The 20,001-nt window shown below is 57.3% G+C and overlaps 1 protein-coding gene across 1 annotated transcript in view; it reads left to right on the forward strand.

Annotated features, from left to right (window-relative positions):
- Fbln1 (fibulin 1) overlaps positions 1 to 20,001 on the forward strand; it is a gene marked incomplete at its 5' end in the record, with an annotated part of 74,180 nt that continues 54,179 nt past the window's right edge. Inside the window, 3 exon segments of the mRNA XM_005379491.2 lie at positions 1 to 84; positions 11,348 to 11,453; positions 19,264 to 19,399. Of these exon segments, the coding sequence (XP_005379548.1) occupies positions 12 to 84; positions 11,348 to 11,453; positions 19,264 to 19,399 (315 nt within the window).

Consider the following 20,001-nt stretch of genomic DNA (forward strand, 5'->3'; position numbering starts at 1 on the left):
CCGCCGGCCCCATGGAGCGCGCGCGCCCGGCCCTGCTGTCGCCGCTGCTGCTGCTCGGCGGTCTGTCGCTGCTGCTGGCCCGAGGTAGGGCGTCCTCCTCCCCCGCGGGAGTTCTGCGTGGCCGGGAGGCCGGGCGGCGTCCCTCCCTCCTCCTGGATCCACCACAGGGCATGGGACCCCCACTTCCCAAACGTCCTCCAGGGGGCCGCGCGCCCACCCAGGCGCGGACACGGACCCCCGGGGTAAGGCAGGCGGAGCGCTGTGCCCTGGAAACCCCCGTGTCTCTCCTAGGCACCCCCGTGTCCCCACGTGGGCTCTTTGTACCCATCTTGCTGATGAGCAAGCTGAGGTGGGAGAGTCCAGTGAGCGGGAATCGGGGTGATAGCGGAGGGGCGCAGTGGGGGGTTGGGACCTAGCCACTTCCTCCCTGACTGCCCCGCTGGGACACAGAGCTCGGGATGGTGACTCTGCCGGGCTCCTTGTCCCAGTGGGGAAGGGAGAAGCCACTTCCAAGTCCTCCACCCCGTGGCAGGGAGGATGGGGTGTTCTCTAGCAGATGTAAGGGCCAGAGCTCCTCCCAGCCCAGGAGGGAGCCCCCAGAGAGTGCCACCCAGGCTGCGCCCTCCTCGGCCCTATCCCCTAGGCCTGACTGGGGAGGGGGTGAGGGCAGGGCGGCCACCCAGGCAGCGGGTCCCAGCGGGTGGGGCAGTAGAGCAGGACCTCTGACCTCTGTGCTGAGCCCCTGGCTTCTCAGGCCCTTAGCCAGGCTGACCCTCCGAGAGTCTTTTTCTCCAGGGTCAGACCACCCCAGGTTCTCAGATTCTTTATCCCAGGTTCAGTGTAGGTGTTTTTGAATTCTCCGATGACCCCCCTCGTTGGTCAAGAGGTCACATGTCCCAGTGAAGGCCTGCAGGGGCTTAAGGAGAGGCCCTGCAGAAATGGACCGCTCCTTCCTGCAGCCACCTCCAGTCTCCGCCCACAAGGAGTGGGGGACCTCCTGTACCGGCTCTGTCCTGGGTCCTTCTCCTCCAAGGAGACATGCAGGACTCTGGGCCCCACGGGCCATGCCAGCCCCTGCGAGCGCGAGGGGCCTTCTTGGAGGAGGTGGTGCTCCGTCAGGAGCTGGCAGGGAGCATGGGTGGAAGGACATTCCACACAGGCAGGAGTGGTGAAAACCAAAGGGGCCTTGCGCCAGGGGGACAGGGACAGGCCAGACTCCGGCTGGAGCCAGAAGGGACCTCGGAGACCCTGCCCTTTACGGGAAACCGAGATCAGGAAGAAGGCGCAGCTCAGCCCTCAGCAGCCCAGGAGCCCCCCCGCCCCCGCCCCTACCCTTCTTTCCTGTCCAGAGTTGGAGAAAAGTTATTCCCAGTGTGTGACTGACTTTGTGCGTGCAGCCCCGGGCTCCCCGACCTGGAGCAGCTCACGGCCCGAGCCGGAGGGTTTGCAAAGCCTCTTCCACGCACTCTGATGAGAGGAGCCGCTTCTGTAGCCTGCAGCCCTCTAAGACTGGGCCTTCCACCGCCCCTGCGCCCCTGAGAACTGTGGGGTCCTCAAGGAAGCCGCAGTTTTCAGCAGCCATAGAAAAGGCAGTGGGGAGGGCGACCCTTGGCCGATCTGCCACAACTCCTACGGCGACGGGCCGCGTGGCCGCTGACATACACAAGGTTCCTGGCCGTGCTTGCTGAGCCACAAGCAACTGTCTGTCCCGCGTCTGTCCTTCCTGTTGGGATTTGATGAGGGTGGGAGGGGGAGAGAGGAGGCGGGTGTTGGAAAGATGGTCGTGTTTCTCCGAGGCTTTCTTGGCTTCTGGCTCCGGCGGCGGGCAGAGTTTCCCACTGATTAAGAGAAAGCCGTATGGGGAAGGAGAACAAAGGCGAGACAGGACTTGGCTTAGGAGCATGTGGCCTGCGCCACTCCTGCAAGTTTCTCAGCTGGGAGGTGGGGCCGGCGCAGGAGGAAGGAGGGGGTACCCTGGGGGGGTGCTCTGGGGCCTGTCCTGCGTACCCCCTCAAGTCCCCAGCTCCAGGCCGCGTGCCCCTCCCCCGCGGGGCTCGGAGCTGAACTGGGGGCTCTTGCTGCTGGACTGCAGCTTGCAGCAGGGTGCACAGCCCCTGGGGAGTGGAAACCAGTTCTCCCGTCCTCCTCCTACAAAAAGCCCTTGGGGCAGGGGCAGGACAGTCCCGGTTTTCTCAGCTGCAAAATGGATATAACAGCCCACTTATTGGGTCACCCTGAGGATTATGCTCGGACAAGCTGCCATGGTAGCTGTTATTTCTGGCTGTTATTTGTGTTGTCCCCTTTCCTCTGGAGGACAGTGTCATTTTCCCCGCAGCTGCTTCGAAGGGTCTGCTCTTTATCTGTTTTGAGATGGCGTCTTGCTAGGTAGTTTAGGCTAGAATGAACTCACTAGCTGGCCTTGCATTTGTAGCAACCCTCCTGCCTCAGCCTTCCAAATGGCCTTGTGCACGGCTGCTAATATTGAATTTTTTAGCCTTAGGCTATGAAAGAGGCCCTGTAGGGTCATACACACTCACATTCATTCATTTATTCATTCATTAAATACCTGCTGAGGGATAGGGTTGGACGGAGAGAAACTGGGTCCTTTCTCTTCCTGCAACCGCCGCCCAACCCCCGCAACCTCCCGTCAGATTTTCCTTTTGCAAAAATATCAGACCATAACAATTTGATGAATCCATGCTTGGCCCCCTAATGCTTCTGGCTCCCTCCCCCATCTCAGCAGTGGCCGCACAACCCAGCAGGGCGGGAGAGGCCACCTGTGTCCCAGACTTCCCAGGACCTTTAGGCTGGAGGGTGGCTCCAGGGAGGTTGAGGCTGAGGCAGGAGGGAGCTGGGTCCAGCCTGGGGAGCCAGGCGTGGAGCGGTTAGGAGAACAGGCGCAGGTCCCAGGTCTGAAAAGGACTGGAGACGCAGTGGCCCGCCCTGCACCCTTTCTGCGCTGGTCTCCCACTGCGGATTGCAAGGGCCTCCTGGGTCATCATTTTTTGCTTTTGCCTTCCCAAGTAACAGTTACATTCCTCTGGGGAGTTGATGCAGTGCAGGAGGTTTCTTAATTGTTTTTATGTCCCTTTTCCTCCCTTCTTCCCTTCCTTCCGCCTCTTGTCCCCCTTGCCTTTGGCAAAAGCGCCATCTCCCTGGTCCTGTGATCTGTTATTCTGCTCTGTATTTATACTTTGGGTTTCTCATAGAAGAGAAGCCATGCGGTATTTAAGCTTTGTGTCTGATTTATTTCGCTTAACATTATGCTCCCAAGGTGCAGCCTTTTTCCCACAGAAGACTCAAACTTATCTTTCTTTAGAGCAGAGGCGCACTCCACGCTGTGCAAATACCACTATGGAAACCAGTACGGAGATTCCTCAAAAAAATAAAAGGAATTCCACTCTGCCCTGGGTAATTATTGTCCCGACCTGTCCTGCGTGGTTAGGAGCTCACAGACTCCTACCAGCAGCCTCATGAAGTAGGTGACCCAGTGTTTTCTTTCAGCCTCTCTTGTCTTTTGCCCTCTGCTGCCTGTGGGATGGAAAGAGACTGAGCCTTGCTCCCTGCAGGTCTTGCTTTAAATACTCTCCGACCCGGCTCACTGCAGCTCCGCCTGCGAGCGCTGCCTGAGATTGGTGGAGGGTGGGCACCAGCATCCTCTCCCCAAGCCAACCCCTTGTCACCCCAGGCCCTGCTGCATCCATGGGAAGCTCTGTGGCCTGAACTAAAGGCTCAGAGGAAGACACTGTCATTGTACTTATTGTCCAGGGGTGACAGAGAGGCAGGGAGTGTCCAAGCACACAGCTGCCCAGAGCGACACCGGGGTGCCGGGCTGCGTGGCTACAGCATCACATGCTGACCGGGCCCCTGCAGGCTGCTGGGCTGGAAGCCGCAGAGCTCTCAAGTGGGCTGGGGGGGGATGTGGTTTCCTTCAGAACTTTCTGGAGAGGAAAGGCTGTGTTTGTAGCTCCTCTGCCAGCGCTGCGGGGCCTCAGGCCACTTCCTGGATCTCACCCCACCTGCGTGAGCTGCTGGGATCACGTGATGCCATCTGTTCATTCATTCACAGACCCCGGTTCAGTGTCGGCTGGGGCCGGGAGGAGTGGAGTGAGACTCGGCCTGGCCCAGTCCTCCTGGTCCTAGGAACAGGGCTAGTCATTTGTGCTCCGTGCTGGGAGTTCAGGGAAGAAAGAGGCAGTGCGGGAAAGGAAACAGATCTGCCCCACCGGTGTATGTGTTTGTACGCATAGTTAGGGAGGACTCCCTGGAGGAAGGGGCTGTTGAGCTGGTGTTGCAGGAATGCCCTGGCCTCAGGAGAGGAGGGGACCCAGGGCCACCTGGCCTGCTGAGCCTCACCTTCCCAGAGCCAGGTACAGAGGATGCCTGCCGGGTGCCAGAGAGGGGAAAGGACCCCCGGGAAGTGGGTCCCAGAAGCGAAGGACTCCCTCAAAGCAGAGTGGGAAGCTGCAGAGGTGTCTGAGATGAGGGCAGCCCTCATGTATGCTGCCTGGAGCGGAGCTGCCCAGGGGGCTGTGGGGAAGATGATTTCCTTCCCCTTTCCAGATGTGCCTTCTGCCTTTTTTCTCCTGTCTCTCTCTGGTTCTCCACCTCAGGTCCTGTGGTCTCTAACAGGCTGGGAGCATGCCCAGGAATGGCGCGTGACAGGTACAAGGGCACAGGAGTCCCGTGCTTGGATGGGGCCTGGAGCCCTACGAGCAGTTGCTGGCTCACCCTGCTTCCTTCTGAGGAGGCCAGGTGATCCTGAAGAGAGCCCGAGGATCGGTCCTCATGCTGGTCCTGCCAGGGACGCAGTGGCACTGGCTGGACCCCGCTGGGCCCCAGGCTGCCCAGGGCAGAGCCTGGTTGGGGGTGGGCTGACCTCTGGTGCTGTTAGGTTGGAATTCCTGACCGAGTCCCCGTGGTGGGCATCTCATTGCACATCCAGCTTCCCTGTCCCTTGGTCCTGGACCCCATGGTGTCCCTTCCAGAGCTGCTGCCCCACAGCGGCGGGGTTGATGGGCACCACCCCTGCACGCAGGCTCTCAGGAAGCGTCCCCAGGGTCCTGTCATGTTCCCAAACACCCGGGACCTCGTCACCTCCGAGGTTTCAAGGTGACCAGGGAAAACCAAGGACATCAGGGCTAGCTTCTGGTCACACAGTCCTTGCGCGGAGAGCTTTGCTCGCTTTCTATTTTGCCAAAGGAGAATGTGAAACTAAAAAGCGAACAAATCCAGCCCACCACTCTGAGACTGTCACCGTCTCACAGATGCAGTGGGCATTTTAATGACCCAAGTTTCGGGGAGGACACTGCCTCAGAATAAAAGAAAGCATTTTAAACGGACACTGGCCAGCTCTGTGGGAAGCGCCCTTGCTTCCTCTCTCTTTCGTGGTGACTGAGTGGAAGTTTTGTCAGCTCAGTGCCTGTCCACAGGGCAGGCCAAACGCTCCATCTAGCTTACAGATGGACCAGCAGGTTGACATTCTAGAAGCTTCCACTTGAAAAGTGGGCAGAACCCGCTGGTCGCCAGCCCAGCATCTGCAGTCTTGGAAAGATCTGGTGTCTGTGTTCCACGGTGCCCCTAAACCACAAGCATCTGCTGCCTTGGCACTGCCATCGCGGACACTGTCAGGAAGGCTGCAGTCACCTGGGGGAAACGTAGCATTAGCTGTGATCTCCGGTGACAGCGGAACCTATGGATGGAGCCGCCGCCCCACCTGCACACCAGGTGTTTTGGACAGGTGTGGCCGTGTCTGCAGGAGTGTGCTGGTGGGCCGGGTGTGTTGTGGGAGGTTGCAGGCTCTGTCTCTCCTTTTGCAGATTCTGTTCTTTCCTACTGAAGCACTGTCCCTGGTGTCTTTGTTCATCTTCCCAGCCGCACGCAGCAGGTGATCCCCCACACACTGTGCCCCAAGGAAACCAGGCCCCCTGAGGGCGAGTGAAGGCTGGTGGAAGGTGCAGGAGGATCGAGGTCAGGCAGTGTTTTACTTTTCTTTGCTCTCTTAGTGCCAGAGATTGAACCCACGGCTTTCACACTGAGCTACCTTCTCAACTTGGTCTTGTTAAGTTACCCAGACTGAGCTCAAGCTCGCATCCTTCTGCCTCAGCCTTCTAGAGTGCTGGGATTTCAGGTGTGCACCATGTCCATAATACCCGACGAATCCAGCTCTCTGTGTTGCCTTCCTGCCGGACAGGGGATCAAAGGGTGCTTGTGCTCTGTAGGAGTTTATCCTTGGTTTATACTGAGTGTTATGCGTTGGGGATCTTTTCACACAGACAGATGGGACCTCACAGGACCTTTGAGCTGTGGCACCAAAACTGCCTTCCTCACCTTATTGGATTTTGACCTCAGAGGATTCAGCTTTTTGTGACCAGGTCACAAACCTCACATCTTCAAAGTGGTAGGAGGTCACAGCAGGCCACTTGTCCCCCACTTGAGTCTGCTACCAACTGCTTCACCAGAGCCCGGGGATGTACCTCCCCAGGAGCGCAGTTTTGTCTATAAATTTTGACAGTCACCTTTATGCTGCCTGCAAGGTTACAGATGACCTTGGTATGGCATTGCCACTTTCTGTTTGGAGTCCTATAGCTTGCCATGGGGTCCCGCCCCCCATGCTCCAAGAAACCTTGTAAAACACGATGGACCCGGGCAAGCTCTTTACACTGTTCAGATCCGTGCAGTGTCAACCTTAGTAGAAGAAAGTGAGTGGGCTGGTGGCCAGGGGGTTCTGCGTGTACTCCTCTCCCTGCCTCTGCTGAAGTGAATCTGACCCCTCAAGGGTCTTCACCGGTGCTTTTGTCCATTTCGGCCACCAAACCTTCCTGACCTCATTGGATTTTCTTTTCTTTTTTTGTTTTGTTTTGTTTTGAGACGGGATTTCCCTGTGTAGTTCAGGCTTGTCTCTAACTCACTGTCTAGCCCAGGCTGGCCTTGAACTCGGGGCAATCCTCCTGACTCAGCCATTTGAGCTCTGGGATTATAGCATGTGCCACCACGTCCCGGTCTTTTGATTTTCGTACGCAGAGTAAAGCTTATTTATTTAAAAGGGGGACAGATCTGAAAACAGCAGTTTGCCTTTCTAACTGCCGAGTCCGCAGGGTGGGTGTGGCATTGGCTTTCCTGCTTCCTGGCCTGGCCCTGTCTCACAAAAATACTTGGAAAGACACCAGTGGCTTTATTTTCTTTGGTTAATAACAGACCTTGTCTTGCGTGGGACACACACATCTTTTAAAGGCTCCCCCGCCCCCTGGGCTGTGACACAGGCTCTCCAGGCTGCCCCTCACCAGCCTCGTGACCCCACCTCTCCCTGCAGCTCAGTTTTCTACGAAGGGGTTGGAGGCAGAGGAAGTGGCAGTTCTGTGATCATTTGCTGGACTCACCCTGTACTGCACTTGGCCAAGGGGGCCCCTGCCCAGGATTTCCCTTGGGGTCACTTCCTCCTTCCCAGGAAGATGAGGGAGGGGCCCATTTGTGGGGCAGGGCATCCCACCCAAGCGGTCTGTGTGCTTTGGGGGTGCTCCCCCCAGCTCCCTGGTTCTGTGTAGCTAATTGTTCTGTGCATGTGCTGGGCGTGGTGGGTAACAGGCAGGGCCAGTGAGAGTGTCACTGTCCCTGGCTGCAAAGGGGAGTCTAATTCCAGGGGAGGCAGAACAGAGTGGCTTCGGAGGTGGCCAGAACCTCGCCTGGTGCCAGAGCCATGGAGATGCGGGCGAGCTCCCGGGACCTGGTGGATTGCTGGGCGGAGCTGGCGTGCGCTGGTGTGGGTGCCCAAGAGACCAGGATCCCTTGGTGGCCGAGCACTTAGTAAAGGTTTGCACTGTGAGAGCAGGGAACAGGAGGGGGAAGAATGGAAGTAGGGGGATCCAGATGGCCCCCGGAGCACCAGGCACACCCTGACACCCGGAGATGGGGTGGTGCACACCCCGTTTCCAGAACTGAGCTTCGAATAGCTGCGGGAATCTGCCCTCCTACCCGAGAGGCCAGGAGCTCAGACTGGGGCTGGGCTGAGCAGTTTTCTGTTTACCTGGAGCTGCATTCTCCTTTGGACCAGTGCTCCTTGCATGCCCCCGGGCAAATACCTAGACCTCAAGGTTGGGTGGGCACAGCCCTGAGGCTATGCGGTGCTGGGCAGGCTGGATGCCCCGCAGGCGCAGTGGGCTTTGCTTACTGACAGCCTGAAAAATGTTCCTCTCCGTTCCTTTGCCCTCCCCCCATCTGGCCTAAGCAAACCCTCGTGACTTTAGGGATCAAGGTTTAATGACAGGGTTGGACCCAGAGCTGTTTGTTCCTTCTCTAGAGTGAAACATCGGGAGTAACCTCCATCCCCAGGCGGAGGTGGGTGGGGCAGGAGATGGGTCCCTTCACCACCCTGTGCCCAGTGCCGGAGAGCAGGGGCACTTCAGGGGTGGGCGCGGGGACCGGTGCGTGAGTAGGGTGCTCTGCAGGGTCCCTTAAAGGTCAGGCTTGGTGTTGCAAAGAGGACGCCAGGTCCGCTCCCCACCCTCAGTCTCCTCCGTGTCCAGTCTGGCTGCCGCCCCTGCTGGCTCTTCCTGGTCTCTGAGGTCCATGCCTCGGCTGATGGGACGTCTCTGGCCCCAGGCCGCTGTGACTGGCTCCTGCTGAGGCCCCCACATAGCTCCGTGCAGCTCAGAACTCGTGCACGTGTTCCACTGCACTGAACATCTGACGTCCTGCTTGAGAGTAAGGTTCAGAGGGCCCCAGGCTCCCAGCAGGAATCTTGTCCAAACACTCTCAATCTTTTCGCCACTCCCAGCACAGTTCCTGCCCTGCGAGTCTGCCCTTACCTTCTTTGCCTTTGTGTGTCCCAGGGAAGCTGGGGACTTCCGTTCTACCTGGGTAGAGGCTCCTCTTTCTCGGGGGCGGGGTGCAGCAAGTCAGCCCCGTGGATCCTTGGACACACCATCCAGGCACCATTGCCAGCGAGTTGCCTGTGTGCTTGGCACTTTGTAAAGGTCATGCACCCTTCAGCAGCCCTGCGGGGGTCCAGCAAGAGCCCTGTTTTACCTCCAGAGCAGCTGCAGGTGGCTCAGAGGGATGAGAGTGCTGGGCAGCTGACGAACATTCTTTCTGTGCTCTGCGGTTGCTGCAGCTGGGTTTTGTTTTTTTTTTTTTTTTTTTTTTTTTTGCTCTGGTACCAGGAACCGAACTCACGACCTTGCGCTTGCCAGGCAGGCGCTTTTGCCGCTGAGCTAAATCCCCAGCCCCTGTTTTTTTTTTTTGATACCGGGAATTGAACTCAGGACCTTGCGCTTGCCAGACAGGTGCTTGTGCCACTGAGCTGTATCCCGGCCCTGCAGCTGGGTTTTGTGCTGAGGCGGAAGACAGTAACAGGCTCTGACCCTGCTCACAGGACTCCTGTGAGGCTGAGTGGGCACAACTGACCCACAGGACGTTAGGGGACCGTGGGGGTGTGGTGCCCCCGTGGCGGGATGGGTGGCCAGGGCTGGGGCGAAACTTGCTGAGGTTGGAGCAGGAGCCCTAGGGCTGGGGTGAAGGGGTCCCTGGGGTACAGGGACAGCTGCATGGGGGACAGCAGGCTTGATGTTGGGCCACCAGGCCCAGGCATGTTACTATCACCTGGGTGCTGAACCACACCAGTCTCTTACCTGTCACAGAGAAGGTCCCAGCTTTTGTGAATGCTTTAAAAGAAACAAATTGGAGGGGCTGGGGATTTAGCTCAGTGGCACACCGCCTGCCTGGCAAGCGCGATGTCGTGAGTTCGATTCCCAGTACCGGAAAAAAAAAAACAAAAAGAAAGAAACAAATTGGAGCAAGAATACATTCGTGAATGGATGAACAGAGAGCCCCGGAGAGGATCCCAGGATAGTGGGCCTCCCCCGAGCGGCCGTTGTCATGCTTCAGTGCTGGGTGGTCTGCCTGAGTGCCAGCCCGGGAGGACTTTTCATTGTCACAGAGCAGCGCCATTGGGGACCATGGAGAGGACACCTGAGGACGGGTGGGTGGGGTAGCCAGGTCACAGCAGACTGGAAGCCTTTGCTGTGGAACAGCTGGTGATGCTTGACCCCACACCCCAAGAGCTCGCTGCTCACCCAGGGAGCCCGGTGATGGTAAGAATGGGGTGCAGAAAGCAGCTGGGGTGGCCCAGGAGCCCAGAGGCAGAGGGACAGCACTAGTCACTGGAGATGTGTTCAAGCCGGGGTCTCCTCCCGCCTCCTCTCAGCTTGTCTGCACTGCCACACCCATCTGGAATGTTTCTGGAAGTTTCTCCTCTCCCCCCCTGAGCAGGCTTGGGCGTCTGTAGCTTGTGCTGACTGATGGCCGATGGTGAGGGCCAGTGGTTCCGGGTGGCTCAGCCTTACCCGAGGGCAGGCCTCCCTGTGGACCACCCGAGAGCCGCCCTTGGAGAGCGATGATATCAGAGCGAACACCCACAGCTGTCGGGCTGCAGCCAAGCTGCTGGGATTTACGGCTGGGGCACTGGAAAGCCATTAGTAAGAAAGCCCATTTTGTCACATCTGCTGAGAGGTGACCTGCCCCAAAGCTGAGGCAGACGCTAACACTTCTCCGGGTCTTTCAGGCCAAGAGCAGAAGGTGTGGGGGCTGTGGGACCTGCTTGGGCAGGGTGGAGTCCTGTCTCTCAGGAGCCTGGCTGACTTGCAGTGTGCTTGCGGCTCAGTCTGGCGCCGAGGGTGTGGGGCAGCCGCTGGGCCAGGCGGCCGCTGCTTCTGAGGCCAGTGCTCTCTACCTGGCCAGCTGCAGCCTACTGACCTCCTGCACGTCTCCCTTGCTGCAGGAAAGAGGGCCTGTGGTGGCCCGGAGGAACATCACCAGCCTTGGTGTCCTGCATGACTGGACTCACATAAGTTGGTGTAAGATTAAGAGGTTAAAGAACTCAGATGCTGGTCTAGAGATGTGGGCTCTCCCGGGGAATCTGCTGAGAGCTTCTTTTCAGTCTCCTATGGAGGGAGTCGGGCTAGTTGTTCCCTGGGTGCTGCTCAGCTGCTGGGCTGGACAGTGTCCAGTGAGACCTCTGTCAGCCTAGCTAGCACCTTGCCTTGCCGCTGGGGCATGAAGGCAGGGACGCCATCCGTGTCTCCAGTGTGTGGCTGGAGCAGGGATGCTGCTCAGGTGCTGGGCTCAGGTCTTTCTGGGAAGGACTCAGGTGCGTTCTTCTGGGATGCTTTCAGTACTCGTTTGCAGAGGGACTAAAGGACGTGCTCTTGTGCCTGCTGCCCCTGCCAGACCTGATCTGCTGTTCCAGTCAGGACCTAAGCGCGCAGGTGTCCTGATGGCACATCTGGTGGGCGGGGGTCCATTGCGTGCACATGGTGAGACCCATGTCGGCTTGTTCCTCTTCCCTGCGCAGTGGATGCAGATGTCCTCATGGAGGCCTGCTGTGCAGATGGACACCGGATGGCCACTAAGCACAGGGACTGCTCGCTCCCGTATCACCCGGAATCCAAGGAATGCAGGTATGGCTGTCCCTGTCAAACACTGTTTGACCTGAGCAGTGTTCCTTTAGGGGAAAACAGGAGAGGGAGGGACGGTGAGTCCGGCTCCTGGGGGTGCTGGGCACACCCTCGGGGAGGGCCCACCCCGGCCCCCTCGCTGCCCCCGCCGCTCCTTCCTCTGCACTGGCACAGGACTCGGCTCCCCGTCCTGACCACTCTGGGCTGTGGGGGTGTCCGTCCCCTTTGTTGGGCTGGGGGCAAGACCTGGGTTTGCAGCCCAGTACCGTAGCCAGCCGGCTCCCTCCTGAGAAAGGGGTTATGCTGTGGGGATCGGGTGGCATCACCTGGCTGCAAGTGCTTTTCAGGTGGACGTGTGGGCCTCACCCTGCTCCCCCATAGACCCTGGACGTGCAGATGAGCCAGGCCCGGAACCTAGACTTCCCAGATGATTGTTCAGATCTTTTTTTGTTTGGTTGTTTGTTTTTCCAGTACCAGGAGTCGAACTCACGACCTTGCACTTGCCAAGCAGGTGCAGTGTTGCTGAGCTAAATCCCCAGCACCGATTGTTCACATCTTATAATAGCCGACACCTGGATTGGCTATTTGCCTTCTTTCCCTAAATTCACTCGAGCACTTCCCTAAATTCCCTCAACACTTTGGGAAAAAATATAAACAGTACCTGATGAAAAGAGGTACTGTGGATCGTCGGGAGCCTGTATGGAGCCGCTGCAGTGCGCTATGTGTGACACGCGCTGTCGCATTTCACCTTGTGATTCATCCTGATTTATAGACGAGGAAACTGGGCTTTCCCTGTGCACAGCTGGGACGCTATGGCTTTAGGATTTGAACTCATGATTTTGTTATTATGAGTTGTGCTGCTATAAACACGGGTGTGCGTGTGTCTTTGTAATGTGATGACTTTAACTCTTCTGGGGAGATGCCTAGCAGGGGAATAGCTGCATCAAAAGGAATTTCTAGTTGTAGAAATCTGAGGAATCTCTATCCTGATTTCCATAGTGTGGGACAGTTGACATTCCCCCTACAGCATAGAAGATTTTCTCCCCACCACACCCCCATCCTTGCCAGCAGAAGCTTCTGTGTCCATCAGCCGATGAACGGATAGAGAAGGTGTGGTATTTACATGCAACGGAGCACTACTGTGCCATAAACAAAGATAAACTTGAGTCATTTGTAGGAGAGTGGATGCATCTTGAGACCATAATGCGAAGTGAAGTAAATCAGACACACGAGCTTAGAGGTCAGATACTTTCTCCAATATGAGAAACCCAAACTATAAATAAATGAAAAAGCAGAATAAAAGAGATCATGGGAAACAGGGAAACAGATCTTTTGCAAAAGGGGAGGGCACAGGAGATGGAGGGAGAGCAAAGGAAGGGGAGGGCGTGAAGGATGATGTAAGATGAGCACCAGCCCCGTGTGCTCGTCGTGATCATTGCGTCACTGCAAACGTGCACTCCTAAAGTTAAAAGACTGGAGCTCACACCTGCGGGCCCCGAGGAGCTGATGAAAGGCGAGGCTAGGAAAGCGGCGTAGCCTTCTTTGTCTGTTTCTTCTGGCTCTAATCTGCATCGACGCTTTCTGACCCCCGGTGCTGTGAGATGCTGGGTGGCAGAGGGCTGTCACCTCCGAGGGAGGCTTGCATTTGTGTTGGCATCGAGCAGCCGCCGCTGCCTGCCAGCAGTGATGGTCGACGCCAGGCCTGATGGAGGAAGCTCTTGAAAAGTCAAAAGCGATAGTGACCGAACAAAGGAAGAGAAAGCAGGAAGTTCCGCCTGCTTGAGTGGGCAGGAGGGCCGCATGGGCAGGTAATGGGATAATAATATCCCTTAGTTGTTGCAGGCTGATCGGGTCTGCAATCTCCCGAACAAGTGGCCAGCGAAGGCTTAAATAAGTGAGACAAGCAATATGATTTCAGGGCTCCAGGAGGTTCCAAACCCTCTCACAGAATTTGAGATTCTCTGGAGCGAAGACAAAGAACTGGGCGACCACTATTTATTTGGTTTTCAAACAAAGGAGGGGAACACTGAAGCAAATGCAGGAATCTGAGAGGAATCTTGCAGGACCTTGGGAGAACTTTCCCAGGTAGTAAATTATGTCAATCAGGAGAACTGCTTTATCTTTAGGCTGGCATTTATTGTAGGAATGCAGAGGCTGCAGCTGCAGTCTCCTTTTAGTTAATTGGGGTCGGAGCCAAACGTCCTCAGCTGTGGTCTTATCTTGTCCTTTGAGGAGTCACAGCTTCATAGGCCAACACAGGTTTCAGCAGTGACCAGTGACTCATAGAGATTCACTTACTGTGAGTCCGCTGCCCATCTCCAGACAAGGGGCCTAGGCCTTGGACAACTCACAAGGAAACATGGAAAGACAGTTAGTTAATATTAAACCTACTCAGAGCCGCTTCATAGTGGTCTCCATCAGGCAGGGGCAGGAAGGCATGGGAGCCGTGACCTTGGGGACAGTGTAGAACAGCGCTCTAGATGTTGGAGGGGCAGTTGCAGCTCTGTGTCCTATCTGGGTATTCGGCACTGTAACTGGACTGTGCTGGCCACACATAGCTGAGCCCTGAGCCAGCTGGGGCCCTCAGTTCCCCCAAACTGGGGGCCATGTTACCACATGTTCAGGGTTGTGGTGGTGTTTACGGGAAACAAACAGCACCAAGCCATGGAGTGGAGCTGCCTAGAGCAGGCGGCTCAGATAACAGATTTATTTCCTCCCAGTTGTGGAGGCCGGAAGTCCAAGGTCAAGGTGTCCGCAGGGCTGGTCCCTCCAGAGGCCTCTCTCCTGTGTCTCTCTCTGTGGCTGTGTCCCTTTCCCCTCTTCCTCTGAGGATTAGGGCCCAGCATAGTGACCTCGTTTTACATTAATGACTTCCCTAAAGCCCCCGTCTCCCACCAGTACCGTCTCCTCCTGAGACACTACAGGTTAGGACCTCCGCAGATGGCATCTGGGCTGCCATTGTGATCACTGCTTATTGAAATCCATGACTTGGAAAGTGCGACACCAGCCTGCTGAGCCCCTCTGTGTGCAGACAGAGAACCCAGGCCCAAAGCCTCGGCAGCCTGAGTGCTGGTTGTGAATTTGGACTTTAGTCCCTGATGAACATATTGCTAACTTTACCCACCAGTGTCTGGTAGGGTTTAAAGCTATCACCGCCCCCAACAGGTCCCAGTTTCCTATCTGTGTCAGCACTGGTAAATTTCAGATGCTTCCTCTCTGCCGCAAGTGGGGTGCCCTTCCGGGCTCCATGGTGACCTCCCAGCTCGTTTCTGGTGGTGCTCACTTTGTCCTGCAGAGCCCAGGCAAATCCTGGCTGAAGATTATGAGTTTCCACATGATAGTGTCCCCCAAAATGTCACTGAATGTCATGACCCCGCTCACAAGTGGCCAGCCCTTGGTTTCCCTGAGAGCCACAGAGGCAGGCTCATTGTCCCAGGCAGGGCACAGAGCATGTTTCCGAGGCCTCTTAGTGTGGTAGCCACTGAGGACCAGTGGCTCGAAGCGGGCGCTGCCCTGCAGCCAGGGTGCTGTCCCTGCCCGCCTCTGCTCCCCCTGCACAAGACCCCGTCTCCTGTTCATGAGAGGTCTGAACCCCACGAAACATGTAGAGATCAGGGCAGATGGTGCCATCTGAGAGTTCAACAGGCAGGCCTGGGGTGCCAGTGTGGGGATCCCCTTCCAGCTCCCCCAGGTGCCTGTGAGTCTAATTCAGAGCAAGGTCCAGGATGAGGGGAGGGCAGGGCCTGCTGTTGGGACCATAGCACAAGGCTGCCCTTGGTAGCCAACCCAAGGACCTGGGGTTAGGGTTTTTCATGGAGGCAGGGAAGGGAGTGGACCAGACCTCAACTCTGAAACATGCGGATCCTCTCCTAGGAATATTTAAAAGACACAGAAGAGAGACATTAATGACCACTTGCTTTATCTATTATTTTTGCATCACCTTTTCTTTTTTTGGTCTTTTTGAGACAGGGTCTTGCTGTGCAGTTCAGGCTGGCCTTGAGCCCACTTTGTAGCCCAAGCTGGTCTCGAACTCGCTATGATCCTCCTGCCTCAGCCTCCTGAGTGCTGGGATTACAGGCACGTACCACCAGGCCTGGCCTGCATCACTTTTCTTGCTTCAAAGTGGCATTCTGTGAGGCTCGCTGGTTTTAAATTCTTGGTTTTCAGTCATTCACCCAATTTTCATCGATCTCATTGCCATTTCAAGCTCAGGACCAGAAGCGAGGAGCTAACGGCGGGTGAGCTCCATGCCAAGCCATCCTGGGCAGGTGAGGGTGGGAGGCACCCAGGGGTCTGAGGGCCCTGGCCGGGTCCTTCCCTGGTGGGTGAGGGGCTCAGCAAGGACCAAAGCAAGGAGCCGGCCCGGCACCTGCAGCTTTGATGGTGACCCCATGGTGGCCAGAGCCTCTGCTGTCTCCTGGTCCTGCCTCACTTTGTCCCCCGGGCCTGGCCCAGGCCCCACGTTTCTTAGGGGTCCAAATCTGCATTTGCCTGCGACCAGGGATTAGGTTAAACCTTTGAGCCCTCATCCTCTTCTGGAGGAACTGCAAACCCAGGGAGCAAAAGCCTGTGATGCCTGTCACATCGCCCTCGGGGCCCTTTCGTGTGTTCATGCAGCAGTGCCATGGGGACCCCGATCTGGGCGGGCTGGGGCAGTCAGGATACGAACTAGAACCCCAGCCCGACCTTAATGAGCTTACATTCTGCGGGGCTGCAGGCAATAGGAAGTGAACGTTAGGGTCCGCAGGAAGGCAGCGTGTGCTAGGGTGGGGAGGACAGTCCTGGGTCGGGCTGATTTGGCAGCCATGGCTCTAGGAGACAGGACAGACATCTGGGCTGGGTCTGAAGGAGGCAGGAGGCCGTGCAGGTTGAAGGGGCCGCAGTCAGGGGCTGGGGTGGCCCGAGCCAGGCAGGACGACGGGGAGTGGGGGTGGGGAACCTGGATGGCCCAGGGGGTGCACCTTAGAGGCTGGACTGGAGCGGCCCCGAGCCGAGCCAGGCCAACCCGGGCCAAGCCGGGCTAGGGCATGTCTGTTTGAAACTGTCTTTAAAAGGCACCTGAGTGGCAGGCGAGGAAGGGAGGCATCAGCCCTGGGATCACCAGCTGTCCCGACGTCCAGGGGGAGACGCCGGTGGTTTGGAGCCAGGCGGGTGCTCAGGAGGTGGGGGAAGAGCTTGGTCACGGTGGTGACTTGGAGTCTGGGCGCCAGCTGTGGTTATGGGGAATGCAGGGGGATTCAGAGGTGGCGTCAGGTGGCCCGGCTGTGCAGGCAGCGTGTCTGGACGAGAAGGGGCACCGGGCTGGGGTGTCGGGGGGAGCAGAGCAGGTTTGATGCACCAGAGTGGGGACTGGGCCTGGTCGGGAGTGTGGGGACTGGGCCTGGTCGGGAGTGTGGGGACAGCCGCACCGTGACCTGGGGAGGCAGCGTCAGCTCAGAGGTGGCATTGAAAGCCCAGAAGTGAGGTGAGACTAGGGTGCAGCCGTCAGCCTCCCTGGGACAAACAGGCCCCTCCCCGCCTGCCAGTTCAGGAATCCAGGCTGGGTAGGTTTGGGGTGGGGCAGAGGTGGAGTGACCGGGGACTTGCAGCCTCCCCTCTGTTCCCCTAGAAGGACTGCTGCAGATGGCTTGTGTTCGGTTTTCAGACTGGGTTCCCTGGAGCCTTTGTGCTTCGTGGGAATCAGGAAGGGGAGGCTGCAGCATTGCTGTCCCCCGTACTCTTGGAGGTTCAGAAACTGAGATGAGTTAGAGCTCCCTCCCGGCCATCCTCGTACATAAAGGTGATGCTATGCCCTGACTTTGACCCATCCTTTGCTGAGCCGCTAATACTTCCGGTCAGCTGTTCCAACACAGGGTCCAGCTGCAGGAAGGAGTCACAGGCTAGACACCAGGCGGATGGCTTAACTACCAGGGCACTGCTGCCCTGGGGGGTTGGGGACCCTTGCCACGACTGGACAGTGCAGTGCTTGACCAGGTTGGCCAGGCAGCAAGGGCAGTGCCGGGACTTGGGGACAGCTCTCCAGAAGCCCAATGCAACTCCTTCCCATCCAGGTCAAAGTTTAGTATCTGCTGCCCCACGAGGAGTGGGTACCAGTCTCCCATCCTGTCCCCAGAGCCAGCACACAGTAGGACCACAGCTGATGCTTTCAAAAAATTATGGTAAACAGCAGAGCATGGTAGTGGCAACTTGTAGTCCCAGCACTCAGGAGGCTGAGGCAGGAGGGTCACTTCAAGGCTAGCCTGGGCTATATCATGAGACCCTGTCTCAAAAAACAAAACAAAACAAAACAAAAACGGGTCAAACATATGAAACAGAAAGTGTACACATTTCTGAGTGTATACTTCAGCGACACTAGACCCACTCATACTGCAGTGCAGCCATCACCACCATTCATCTTTGACCCTGCAAGTCTCAAATTCTGACCTTTAAACAGGAAGTTAAGGGCCGGGGACGTAGCTCAGTGGCACAAGCGCCTGCCTGGCAAGTACAAGCTCCTGAGTTCGATTTCTGGGACCAAAAAAAGAAGTCCCCCCAAATCCTCTTTCTTTCCAGCCCCTGGCAGCCCCTTTCATCTCTCTGTCTCTGAATTCAGTGGCCCTGTAAGTGGACTCACAAGATGTGCCCTTTTGCCACTGGCTTCTGTCCCTCAGCATCAGGCCCCGAAGGTCTGCCCACGTTGTAGCGTGGGTCAGGATTTTTTTCCCTTTTAAGGCTGAATACCGTTCCCCCGTGTGGCTGGACCCCCTTTGTTTATCCATTTCTCCATCAGTACACTTGGGTGGCTGCCACCCCACCCCCACTGTGAACAATGCCGCTGTCAAAATGGGTGGGCAGACATCTCTGAGGCCCTGCTCTGAGTTCTCTTGGATGTGTACCCCATAGCAGGATTGCTGGATCCTGGTGTAATTCTATTTTTTTTTTTTTAAGAAATTCCATGCTGTTTTCCATAGCAGCCGCACCATTTGCGGTCCCTGCCAGCAAGGCATGAGGCTTCCAGGCTCTTCATACCCTTGCCAACATTTCCTACTTTCTGTTTGGCAAATAGCTTTTGAATGAATGCATGCGTATCTGGTAAGGGTGCAGGAACATCGCGCTGGCAGTTCAGTGAAATGCCATCTGCAGCTCCGCCAGCAGCGTGAGCGGCCTGTGTCACGGCACAGGACAGACAGATGCATCCTGGGCCCCGAGGGGAGTTCTGCAAACTCTCAGAGAACCCAGGCCTGACCTCCAGCCCCCAAGGCATGGGGGCAGAGTGCTGCTGTCCCCACCAGAGGTGTCCTGGCCGGCAGCACAGGGAGGCTGCATGGACCCTGCCCACCCGCCCAGATGGCGCGGGTAGGGTGGCTCTTCCTGCCCTTGCTGGCTTTGGCCTGCAGCTGCGGCTATTTTAGGTGTGGATGGAGCCACCTGGGACAACATGCCTCCCGCTGCAGGGCCTTGAGCTGTCGCTGGCTCACGGCTGTGTCTGAGGAAGCCCCTCTGGTAGGGCTGGTCCTCCTTCTCCCCTGGGCCCTCAGGAACTGCAGGAGACAGGCCTGGCACCGTCCCTGTCCCTGTCCCCCAGCTCCGTCTTGTGCACACTTTGTCACAGCGGCCAAGGCTGTCTTCTCACCCAGAAAGGGGAGGCGAGCGTTGAAAATTCAGCTCCAAAAAAATGAGCTGGTGTGGCTGGCCCGCCTGGGCTTTGATTCCTAGGCAGGTGGGAGTTAGCTCAGGGCGCTGTCTCCTTGCGCTCCCTCTAGACCCCATCTGCAGTCAGCGCACCAAGGGTGCTGGCCCCTGCCGAGCCCTGCTCAGACCCCTCTCCCCGCAGGATGGTCCAGGAGCAGTGCTGCCACAGCCAGCTGGAGGAGCTGCACTGCACCACTGGCATCAACCTGGCCAATGAGCAGGACGGCTGCGCCGTGCCCCACCGTGACAATACCAGCCTCGAGGCCGTGTTTGTGAAGGTGAGGACTGGCCCCCGCCCAGGCCCTGCTGACCAGCAGAGCCAGCACCCCCCCAGCTGAGTGCATGTCCTCCTGTCCTGCCCGGCCCTGATCAGCATCAGACGCCCGGGCCAGGTGGAATGAGGGGCCACTCAGCACCCTCTCATCTGTGAGTGCAGCAGGTAACACTTATGAACATCACCTCCCGGGTGGGGCTGGGGCTGGCAGACAGCTGTGCACGTGTCCCCAGACTTGAGGGAAGGAAGGAGTGGGAGTGGCCAGGGACATTCTAGCCAGCTCTTTCTGCAGCAGAGGGGGTAGAATAGTCAGGAAGACCCCTCACCTCAGCCTACACAGATGCTGAAGCCAAGCTACACCCTCTGCCCCTGCTCTGAAAGTTCTGGAACGTCCCAGAAAACCCTGCAGCGGAGCTTTACAGGAGTCTGGGGATGTGCGCCCCAGGGCTCAGGTGTGAGCACTCAGGAGTGACTTTTGGGAACTGGGGTCCAGGTACTAGGCAGTGGCCCTGTTTTACCCTGCTTAATGCCTGGAGGTCCATATACTTTTAGTTCAGTGAGGCCTGAACCCCCAAATTTGAGAGGGGAGAGCCCTGTGTGTGTCCA

This window comes from Chinchilla lanigera, unplaced genomic scaffold (assembly GCF_000276665.1).
Source record: "Chinchilla lanigera isolate Chin_1 unplaced genomic scaffold, ChiLan1.0 scaffold00012, whole genome shotgun sequence".
In the NCBI taxonomy this organism is placed as follows: domain Eukaryota; kingdom Metazoa; phylum Chordata; class Mammalia; order Rodentia; family Chinchillidae; genus Chinchilla; species Chinchilla lanigera.